At 43.6% G+C, this 12268-nt stretch overlaps 1 protein-coding gene across 7 annotated transcripts in view; it reads right to left on the bottom strand.

The window, feature by feature from the left end:
- The window catches only part of PHF20 (PHD finger protein 20), a 181864-nt gene that overhangs the window by 47104 nt on the left and 122492 nt on the right, over positions 1-12268 (bottom strand). For 4 of the 7 annotated variants that reach the window (XM_063720639.1, XM_063720640.1, XM_063720642.1 and 1 more), the window contains one exon: positions 3158-3436. The exons of the other annotated variants lie outside the window; for them this stretch is intronic. In XM_063720639.1, the coding sequence (XP_063576709.1) occupies positions 3158-3436 (279 nt within the window). The remainder of the gene's footprint in view (positions 1-3157; positions 3437-12268) is intronic. 7 annotated transcript variants of the gene reach the window in all.

Genomic DNA, 12268 nt, shown 5'->3' with positions numbered 1-12268 from the left:
TTTCCCCTTGGTTCATTTAGTATAACAAAGTTATGAGGTAGGTAGTACTATTATCTCTATTTCACAGATGGGAAAATTGAAGTTTAGCAAGTTCTCTGCCCAAGGTCCTGGAACAAGCAAGCGGTAGAGCCTGTATTCAAACTCAGGTGAGTTGACACATATTACTCAACATAAACCAAGTCATGCAAGTACAGTTAACCAAGAATCCCAAAGCCAGGTGGTGGATCAGCATCTGGCCAGGAATACCTGCCCCATACTCAGGTGCATTATACTAAGCAAAGTCCCTCCTCAGACAATTACCATGAACAGGGAGAGGCAGAGGCACTATGTCCTAGCACAGACAGCACACACCACGATGGTCAGGCAAGCAGGACTTCCCTGGGTCCCTCGATGGCCTCCTGCCTGTCAAGCCTTAGCCTTTGGAACGACCTGACTCTGGTGGCTTTGTGCTGTCTGGGATAGGCTGCACTCTACTTCCAGTGTTGTACCCTCATCCTGCCCAGATGTCAATCCATTATGATATCCAGCGCCTGCTATTTCTACTGGCTCCTGACACCTCCATGACCTCCATTTACTCAACATAATCTCCAGTCCTTCAGTGCTGGTTGTTTCCACAGCACTGCAGAGCCCATGGGATACTGTAGTGACTCAAGATGACTCAACATAATTCCTCCCCAACAGCACTCAGAATCCAGCTAGAGAGCTCACATAAATGTACCCAACTCAGCCACATATGGCTAGATGAGAAGGATGAAATTCTGGAAAGCAAGGGGAAGAAGGAAATCCACTTCCCCACACCAGGCCTTGAAACAGGCTTATTAAAAAGATTAGCTCACAAACTAATCACAAGAACTCAGATTTACACTCAGAAAGAGACAGTGAGGTCTGGAGACCTGAAGAGAGTCCAACAGTGACTGAGGCAACAGATGGGATTCACAACCCATGTGCCCAGCTCCAAAACTTATGCTTTGCAGAAGCATCATTCTGTCCTTACATATTATTTAGCAAGAGAGTGATATAATCAGGTTTGTACTCTCAAAGATCGATCTGACGGCAAAATGATGGATACCCATAGTGAGTAAAGAATGATGGGAGGAAAACTGATTAAGAAATGACCACAACAACCAGGGCAAGAGGGGAAACCTAGATTAGTGCCATAGGACTGAAAAGGAGAAGATTAATTTGGAGGTAAGTCAGATAAAAGGAAACAAACAAACATTAAAATCCTCTCAATTACATTCATTATTTCAAGTAAAAAGCCCAATCCTTTGTCTTGGTATCTCTCTGCAGTTTCTTACATTCTTACTGCATTTTTACCATTTCCAAGTATATGTTTTAAGCACACTTTTTTTTTTTTTTTTTTTTTTTTTTTTTTTTTTTAGACAGAGTTTTGCTCTGTCACCCAGGCTGGAGTGCAGTGTCATGATCTTGGCTCACTGCAACCTCTGTTTCCTAGGTTCAAGCGATTCTCCTGCCTCAGCCTCCTGAGTGGCTGGGATTACAGGCACCTGCCACCATGCCTGGCTAATTTTTGTATTTTTAGTAGAGACGGGGTTTCACCATATTGGCCAGGCTGGTCTCGAACTCCTGACCTCAGGTGATCCACCTACCAAAGTGCTGGGATTACAGGTGTGAGCAACCATGCCTGCCTAAGCATGCTTTTTATTGAGGCATAAAACATACACTGAAAAGTACACACAAATAAACATATAAATCAATACTTTTTCATAAATGAACACACCTGTATAACCACCATGCAGATCAGGAAACAGAACATTTCTGGAGCCCTAGAAGACTCCCTCCTGCCCAGTTTCCAGTCCTATCCACCTCCTCCCAAAGGTAACTACTGTCCTGACCTCAAATACCATAGATTATTTTTCTTACTCATTTTTGAACTTTATATAAGCAGAACCATATAATCTGTATGAGTTTATGCTAGCTTATTTGGCTGTTGTTTTGAGATGGAGTCTCACTCAGTTGCCCAGGCTGGAGTGCAGTGGCACGATCTCAGTTCACTGCAACCTCTGCCTCCTGGGTTCAAGCAATTCTCCTGCCTCAACTTCCAGAGTAGCTGGGATTACAGGCATGCACCACCAAGCCCGGCTAATTTTTTTGTGTTTTTAGTAGAGACGGGGTTTCACCATGTTAGTAAGGCTGGTCTCGAACTCCTGACCTCAGGTGATCCTCCTGCCTTGGCCTCCCAAAGCGCTGGAATTATAGGCATGAGACACTGTGCTTGGCCTCACATTATATTTCTAATGGATAATACAGCACATACATTTATGCTTGACAGCATAAATGAAGGCTGACCCCTCGGAGGGTCAGAGTTCACCTTAGTCTGCATGGCTCTGCCCCTGTCCTGAAACCTGACTGTATACTCTACTGGGAACACTGCCAGATGTCCTAGGAGTTCCATATACCATTTAAGACTTACACATTTTAACAGAAAACCTCTAAGCCAAGAAGTAGGTAGTGATATTACAATAGCAAGTAAAAAGCTGAGAAGATTATATAATTTATTGGAAATCCATTAATTCTTCTGAAATTCCCCTGGAAACATGTAATTTTTCAATTTCTGTAAGCTTTAGGAGATATTTCCTAAAAGGTTCTCTGTAATAAGTTATAAAATGAGATTTTATGGTAACCCCTACTACTACTATTATGGTTTCTATGCAAAACAAACAGTGCTATTATAAATATCTTCAGTTGCACTTAAGATGAAATAGGATTCACATTTGGACCCGGCAGTAGAATCACATATCACCTTTTGGTTATTGTGCTCTTTTGTGCTGCTGGCAAGGAAAACGCACAGGTTTGGGAGAGTGGGACAATGGCACCCATGCTGCTCTGAGCACGAGTTCTCCTGCTGGCTTCTGAATAAGGTCCCTTTGCTTGACTGTCCCCACTCATACTGGAAGCAGCAAGGCCTTCAGAGGCTAAGCGACTTTTTCAAGGTAATTCTCAGTTAGGTGTTCCTGCTTCCTGTAGGAAGGCCACAGCTCCATGGCGCAGCCCAGAGGATCACTTAATATGTTCAGTCCTGTGGGATTCAACTGGAACAGACAAACCTAATGCCTGCTTTGTGTGTCAGAAAACACAAGCACTGTGGCCAAGCAACCGAGCCATCCATGACACAATGAAGAATGAAGATACTTACTTGGGGAACTGGCAGAGACCCGCTTCCTGGTCAGGGTCTCCTGGCTGGGCTTGTCTGAAGCTGAAGGGCCCCTGGTTTGGACATGCCTCTTTCCCGGGCTTTCCTCTGGCTCCAGTGACTTCTCCATTCCATGGAAATACTTCATGTGATAGTGCAACAGTTTGGCTTTGCGGAAAAATTTTAAACAGTCCACAACCTTGCATCTAAACTTATGGTCTAGGTCGACAGCTGGTGCATTAGATGACCCAAAATCATCTGTTTTCTTAAAAGTATTTGTTACTGAAAAAAATGAAAACAAAAGCAAAGATTCCTTGTATTTATCCCAGTTATTACAAAACATGCATTAACACATGACAACTGAGGGTGAAAGACTAGCGTGCATATGTAGCCTGAGACATCAGACTGCCATTACCTCCTCAAATTACTGTTTAGAGAGAATGAAAACAACTTCAGGTCAAATAAGACTCAACTGTGATTCATCTTTAGGAAGAAGAAACCAACATGTTTATTTTAAACAGTCGTACAAGTTTTCAGGGTTTCATATACTTTAAGGAAAAATCCTTAAAAAAAAAAAAAAATCAAGGATCTCAGGCCAGGCAGAGCAGCTCACACTTGTAATCCTAGCACTTTGGGAGGCCAAGGCAGGTGGATCACTCGAGATCAGGAGTTCATGACCAGCCTGACCAACATGGTGAAACCCCATCTTTATTAAAAATACAAAAAAAAAAGGGCTGGGCATGGTGGCTCACACCTGTAATCCCAGCACTTTGGGAGGCCAAGGGAGGCAGATCGCCTGAGGTCAGGAGTTCGAGACCAGCCTGGCCAATATGGTGAAACCCTGTCTCTACTAAAAATACAAAAATTAGCTGGGCATGATGGCAGGTGCCTGTAATCCCAGCTACTTGGGAGGCTGAGGCAGGAGAATTGCTTGAACCCAGGAGGCGGAGGTTGCAGTGAGTCGAGATCATGCCATTGCACTCCAGCCTGGGAGACAAGAGCAAGACTTTGACTCAAACAAAAAACAAACAAACAAAAAAATTAGCCAAGCATGGTGGAGCACACCTGTAATTCTAGCTATTCGGGAGGCTGAGACACGATAATCGCTTGAACCCGAAGGCAGAGGTTGCAGTGAGCTGAGATCATGCCACTGCGCTCCACACTGGTCAACAGAGCCAGACTCTGTCTCAAAAAAAATAAAATAAAATAAAATAAAATCAAGGATCTCAAGCTAGCACTTATGAGTTGGACCAGACTTACATTTACTACCATCCTGGTACCTATCTGTGTGGACAGAAATAGGGAACATTCCTCAGTATCTCTCTATGAAACCTAAGAGATTTTACGTCAGTTTTTGTGCAAGGAAAGTGTAACAGTTACAAAGGTTTCAGTATTGAGTCTTTGAGATTTCAACATGTACTTTGTTTTACAATATACTTTGTCTGATCAAAAGGATCCAGATTTGGCGGGTGCAGTGGCTCATGCCTGTAATCCCAGCACTTCGGGAGGCTGAGGTGGGTGGATTACCTGAGGTCAGGAGTTCAGACCAGCCTGGACAACATGGTGAAACCCCATCTCTACTAAAAATACAAAAATTAGCTGGGCATGGTGGCACATGCCTGTAATCCCAGCTACTCAGGAGGTTGAGGTAGAAGAATCGCCTGAACCTGGGAGGCGGAGGTTGCAGTGAGCCAAGATCACACCACCGCACTACAGCCTGGGTGACAGAGCAAGACTCTGTCTCAAAAAACAAAAAAAAAAAACAAAAAGGCCGGGCGTGGTGACTCACACCCGTAATCCCAGCACTTTGGGAGGCTGAAGCGGGCAGATCACAAGGTCAGGAGATCGAGACCATCCTGGCTAACATGGTGAAACCCCGTCTCTACTAAAAATACAAAAAAATTAGCCGGGCGTGGTGTCGGGCGCCTGTAGTCCCAGCTACCCGGAAGGCTGAAGCAGGAGAATGGCTTGAACCCAGGAGGCGGAGTTTGCAGTGAGCCGAGATCACACCACTACACTCGAGCCTGGGCGACAGAGCAAGACTCCGTCTCAGAAAAAAAAAAAAAAAAAAAAATGGATCCAGAATAGGAGGAATAAGCTCTAGCATTCTACAGCACTATGGGGGAACTATAATTAATAATAATTTATTGTATATTTTCAAATAGCTAGAAAAGCAGATTTTGAATGTTCTGAACACAAAGAAATAAATGCTCAAGGTGATGGATTTGCTAATTATCCTGATTTAATCATTATACATCATATACATTTAAGGAAATATCACTGTACCACATGAATACGTAAAATTATTACACGTCTATTAAAAATAATAATAAATGAGGCCAAGGCAAGAGGATCACTTGAGGCCAGGATCCTCAAGACCAGTGTAGACAACTCAGCAAGACCCCATCTCTACAAAAAAAAATTTTTTTAATTAGCCAGGCATGATGGCATGTGCCTATAGTCCCAGCTACCCAGAAAGCTCAGGTGGGAGGATCCCTTGAGCCCAGCAGGTTGAGGCTGCAGTGAGCCATGACCGTACCACTGCACTCCAGCCTGGGCAACAAAGCAAGACCCTGTCTCAAAAATGAATGAATAACAATAATAATAAATGCAAAACAAACAACAACAAAAAGGACCCAGAGACTGCAAGAAAAACCAACTAACTAAATGGAGGTGGAAGGCATAAGGAGGACTCATAGGACTCAATGATCAAAGAGACAATAAAAGCATGACCCTAAAAGACAAATAAGCAGAAGGCAATAGTCGGTCAGGCACCAATGACAAAAAGTAAACCCATCACAAGGACTTTTTTTGTTTTTCTGAGAAGGAGTCTCGCTCTTTGCCCATGCTGGAGTGCAATGGTGAGATCTCAGCTCACTGCTACCTCCACCTCCCCAGTTCAAGCGATTCTCCAGCCTCAGCTTCCCGAGTAGCTGGGATTACAGATGCCCACCACCACGTCCAGTTTTTTTTCGTGGCTTTAGTAGAGACTGGTTCAGGCTGGTCTCAAACTCCTGACTTCAAGTGATCCGCCCACCTCAGCCTCCCAGAGTGCTGGAATTACAGGTGTGAGCCACTGCCCCCGGGCCACAAGAACCTCTTGTGTGTTAGAAATGCAGTTTATTGAGGACTCCCTTTAGAATGTCTTCCCACCAACAAAAAATCACATCAAGTCATTCCTATGCTACAGATTTAGTCACCCAAGAATATATTATATTAAATGGATCTTTTTTTAAAAAATTAGGAAATCGGTGTGCAATGAATGGCCCTTTCTTGAGTTAATCAAATTTTTTGTAAACACAATCACACAATCTCCACTGGAAGCAGGTAGCCTGTTAAACCTTTGGTAAGTATTATGATTATTTTTTCAAGTGTCATCCCATAATCAGAAGTAATTTTAAAATTCTTAAATTTGATCTAAATTATACTCTACACTTCAAAATTAGGTTTGGTGGTCTGAAGGATGCTGTTATAGAGCCAATTTAAACCAAAACCTATACACATACACATCCCAAAGCAGAATGCCTTAAAATCACTTTCTACCTATAACAAGAGATATAAAAGACACCAGATCAATTAGTTGCAGGTAAGAGAAGTTGGCCAGGTGCGGAGGCTCACGCCTGTACTCCCAGCACTTTGGGAGACCAAGGCGGATGGATCATATGACATCGGGAATTCCAGACCAGCCTGGCTAACATGGTGAAACCCCATTTCTACTAAAAATACAAAAAATTAGCCGGGCGTGGTGGCGTGCGTCTATAATCCCAGCAACTCCAGAGGCTGAGGCAGGAGAATCGCTTGAACCCAGGAGGCGAAGGTTGCAGTAGCTGAGATCGCGCCATTGCATTCTGGCTTGAGCAACAAGAGCGAAAGTCTGTCTCAAAAAAAAAAAAAAAAAAAAAAAAGGAGAAGCAAAAGTGACACGATGTGAAATAGAATACACACTTCTCAGACAAATAATTGGACAGGAAAAGTATGTCAGTGGACAAGTTCAAAACACAAAACTTTAATACATCCAATTCTTTCCTAAAACAAAAAATAGTTTATTTTGGAATATCCTTCTCTTGATCTATATTAGGTTAAATCATATAAACTTGTCATTTTGTAGGTTAAAAAAGACTAAGGCTGGAACCCTGTGCAGCGGCTCATGACTATAATTCCAGCATTTTAGGAAGCTGAGGTGGGCAGATCACTTGCAGTCAGGAGTTCAAGACCAGCCTGGCCAACATGGCGAAACCCCATCTCTACTAAAAATACAAAAATTAGCGGGGCATGGTGGCTCACACCTGTAATCCCAGCACTTTGAGAGGCTGAGGTGGGCAGATCACTTGAGGTCAGGAGTTTGAGACCAGCCTGGCCAACATGGCGAAACCCCATCTCTACTAAAAATACAAAAATCAGCAGGGCACGGTGGCTCACACCTGTAATCCCAGCACTTTGAAAGGCTGAGGTGGGCAGATCACTTGAGGTCAGGAGTTTGAGACCAGCCTGGCCAACATGGTAAAACCTCGTCTCAAATAAAATTATAAAAATTAGCCAGACATGGTGGCACATGCCTGTAGTCCCAGCTACTTGGGAAGCTGAGGTGGAAGAATTGCTTGAACCCAGGAGGCAGAGGTTGCAGTGGGTCAAGATCATGCCACTGTACCCCAGCCTGGGCGACCGAGCGAGACTTTGTCTCAAAAAAAAAGAAGAAGAAAAATTAGCTGGGCATGGTGGTGCGCGCCTGTAGATCCAGCTTACTCAGGAGGCCGAGGCAGGAGAATCACTTGAACCAGGAGGTGGAGAATGCAGTGAGCTGAGATCGTGCCACTGCACTCCACCCTGGGCGACAAGAGTGAGACTCCGTCTCAAAAACAATAACAAAAACTTTGCACTCTTGTGTATACACAATGGTCATCTACATAAAGCAAACAGCACAGGGGCTAAGTGTGGGTTCTGCAGCTGGACAGCCTATTTCAAAACCGAGTTCTTCCACCTACACCCCTTGCCTCAGTTTCCTCATGTGCAGGATGGAGACGATAATGGTGACAACTTCGCTGAGTTGTGAGAATTAAATAAATTACATGCAAAGAGCCTAGAAAGGTGTACGGCACATAAGTGCTCAATATCGCCTACTATGACTATTCAATGTCATTTTAAATTTCAGGAATTAACCTGATCATAAGCAGAAGAGGGGAAGTGTCCACCACTCACAGCCTCACTGCATGCTCATGACAGAGGCAGTATGGTATAATACAAAAAGCACAACGTTAAATCCCAGGTCTACCTTTCATTAGCAGCATAAATTAGCTGTGCAAGCTAGTCTAATTATCCAGATTCTTAAGGGAAGAATACCACCTATTTCAAAGATTTGGAGAAAAGGTTATGGATAATGTATGTGCTTGGCACAAAGTAGGTGATCAACACATGGAAGCCATTATCATTTCAAATATAAAATACATCATAAGCCGGCTTATGTTATTTCTGGAACATGGCTGGAGACAGCTATTATAATTATCAACCAAGTGTGAAACATTTCTTCAACCAGTCTTCATATGCCCTGGCTGGGACACATATCACCCTGAAAGCACTTCATTTTGTCTACATCCTCCTGAAAGTGTGAAATTCAAAACCAACCACTAGGTTCCTAGTATGACTATTCACATTTCAGTGGGATTATTATCTCCACCTTTTGGGACATCTTTTACTATGACACCTAAAGATTTTCTTTTGTAATACTCACTTTATACAATGCAGGATAGTACCAAGCTTGTTCCACCAAAATACTGAACTTGTTTTATCTTTTTAAAACATAAACAACAGTACATGTTGGCGGGGCACAGTGGCTCATGCCTGTAATCCCAGCATTTTGGGAAGCCAAGGCAGGCAGATCACCTGAGGTCAGGAGTTCAAGACCAGCCTGGCCAACATGGTGAAACCCCATCTCTACTAAAAATACAAAAAATTAGCTGGGCGTGGTGGCAGGTGCCTGTAATCCCAGCTACTCGGGGGGCTGAGGCAGGAGAATCGCTTGAACCTGCTAGGTGGAGGTTGCAATGAGCTGCAATCACACCATTGCACTGCAGCCCGGGCAACAAGAGCCAAACTGTCTGAAAACAAAAGGAAAAAAGAAAAAAGACATGGCCGGCTGGGAGTGGTGGCTCACGCCCGTAATCCCAGTACTTTGGGAGACCAAGGTGGGTGAATCACTTGAGGTAAGGAGTTCAAGACAAGCCTGGCCAACATGGCAAAACCCCATCTCTACTAAAAATACAAACATTAGCTAGGTGTGATGGCGTGTGCCTGTAATCCCAGCTACCTGGGAGGCTGAGGCAGGAGAATTGCTTGAACCCAGGAGGTGGAGGTTGCAGTGAGCCAAGATCACACCATTGACCTGGGTGACAAGAGTGAAACTCTGTCTCAAAAAAAAAAAAAAAAAGCCATGGCCAAACTATCTGTTGAAAGATAGATATGACTGGACTAATCATCAGACTAATAATCTGCCAATCCAGTAAACCTTTCAAAGCAAGCGAGTTTAGTTTACAGGATAAAAACTCCCCCTGCAAAAGCAAAATCCTTGATTCCTCACAGCTAAGCAAAAGTTAGTACAGCTGAAACTCCAAAGGAGCGCAAGCTTGGCACTCGGGTGGATCAGCTGCCTCTGACAGGCAGTACTAGGATCAGAGAGGCTCAGGTGAGCACGGATGCTCCTCAGGAGGGAAGACACTGCCAGGTGTCACTATCACAAAGACGCTGGCCAAACCAAAGGCTCTTTTCAATTTGGCAACACTAAGACAAAGTAGTTTCTGTTTTCTCTGATGGAATAAACACCAAAAGAAGATTTGAGCATCACAAATCTTTAACCATGGAAACTCAGGAAATAAGATTTCCCAGTGAAATCAGTGAAGTATAACTCACTGTGATACAAGCAAGCTCTTCTGATTATAAGCCAGTTGATAATCTACCCTGCACTGCTGGAAAAAACAATCAACACAAGCATCAGAGTGAGAAAAGCTGCAAACAGGGTATGAATCAGTTATGCATAATAGCCTGTGATAAAATCTGATAAATTACACAATTTGCTATAATTTCAGAACCACAAATCAAAAAGTAGATTCTTCTAGAAGTAGAGCTCTAAAGAAAAAAAGTAGATAAAAATATTATATATGAATAAAATGTTTATGCTAATTTTTTAATGATGAGAAAATGTTTAGGATATGTTAAATTATAATTACAACAAAAAAGGTCAGACGTGGTGGCTCATGCCTGTAATCCCAACACTTCGGGAGGCTGAGGCAGGTGGATCACCTGAGGTCAGGAGTTCGAGACCAGCCTGACCAGCATGGTAAAACCCCGTCTCTACTAAAAATACAAAGTTGGCCGAGTGCAGTGGCTCACGCCTGTAATCCCAGCACTTTGGGAGGCCGAGGCGGGCAGATCATTTGAGGTCGGGAGTTCAAGACCAGCCTGACCAACCCGGTGAAACCCCGTCTCTACTAAAAATACAAAAAAAAGAAAAAAAAAAATCAGCCGGGCGTGGTGGTGCATGCCTGTAGTCCCAGCTACTTGGGAGGCTGAAGCAGGAGAATCGCTTGAACCTGGGAGGCAAAGGTTGCAATGAACCAATATTGTGCCACTGTACTTGAAACTGGGCAACAGAACGAGACTGTCCCCCGCTAAAACGAAACAAAACAAAACAAAAAAATACAAAAAAATTAGCTGGGGGTGGTGGCGGATGCCTGTAATCCCAGCTTCTCAGGAGGCTGAGACAGGTGAATCACTTGAACCCGGTAGGCGGAGGTTGCAGTGAGCCGAGATTGCCCATTGCACTCCAGCCTGGGCAACAGAGTGACAAACTCTGTCTCAAAAAGTAAATAAATAAATAAATAATATTAAAAAATAGAACAACAAAAAAGACACATAAACACCAAGACTTAAGCAATCGTCCCTTTCTCGTGAAGGTTTTGCAAATTGGACTATTTTACTTTTGAACCCAAATATTTAGAGACATGAAAAATTATATTTTCCAGACTTCACAACCTTATCCTAATTTTTGCACAGCCAAAAGGAGCCCTCTGTATGCACAATAAAGGCTGCCAGTTCAGCCAGTCTAGGCCATGTGGTTCCCTCTATTTGGCATGTTGTTTCCACATGCAAACCAAGTCTTGCTCATCCTTCAAATACCACCTCCTTGCACAATGCCTTCACCCTGGTCTCTCAGCAGAAAATATTCTGTCCTGCCTTGAAGAATTCCTGTAAGTACTTTATGGATCCTGTAGTCCTTCCCTTTCTATTTGTATAACAGTTGGTTTTGTTCATTCCTTTTTCTAAAATATTGAAATACCCAATGTGCTGCTTTTTTTTTTTTTTTTTTTTTTTTTTTTTTGACACAGAGTCTCTCTCTGTCGCCCAGGCTGGAGTGCAGTGGCGTGATCTCAGCTCACTGCAACCTCCGCCTCCTGGGTTCAAGCGATTCTTCTGCTCTTCTGCCTCAGCCTCCCAAGTAGCTGGGATTACAGGCGCCCGCCATCACGCCCAGCTAATTTTTGTATTTTTAGTACAGACCGGGTTTCGTCATTTATGACAGGCTGGTCTCAAATTCCTGACTGCAGGTGATCTACCCACCTTGGCCTCCCAAGTAGCTGGGATTACAGGCATGAGCCACTGTACCCGGCCTGGAATGTGCTGCATTCTTTACTTCTCTTACTTATGTTAGTGTACTGTCACATCAAACATGGGAGCTAGCCTCTCCAAGACTGTTTCCTCATTGTTAAATGGGAATAAGAATATTTATTTCACAACTCTCCTATATGTTTCCATGAGGCAGTTAAAGACAAAACCCAGTTTTATTTTGTTTTGTTTTATTGTTGTTTGTTTTGTTTTTGAGACAGAGTATCACTCTCTCACCCAGGCTGAAATGCAGTGGAGCGATCTCAGGTCACTGCAACATCCACCTCCCAGGTTCAAGTGATTCTCCTACCTCAGCCTCCCGAGTAGCTAGGATTAGAGACATGTGCCACCATGCCCGGCTAATTATTTTGTATTTTTAGTAGAGACGGGGTTTCACCCTGTTGGCCAGGCTGGTCTCGAACTCCTGACCTCAGGTGATCTGCCCTCTTCGGCTTCCCGAAG

The sequence above is a fragment of the Pongo abelii genome, chromosome 21, assembly GCF_028885655.2.
Source record: "Pongo abelii isolate AG06213 chromosome 21, NHGRI_mPonAbe1-v2.0_pri, whole genome shotgun sequence".
NCBI lineage: Eukaryota > Metazoa > Chordata > Mammalia > Primates > Hominidae > Pongo > Pongo abelii.
The sequence above is the reverse complement of the archived record's forward strand: the minus strand, read 5'-3'. Positions and strand labels throughout refer to the sequence as shown.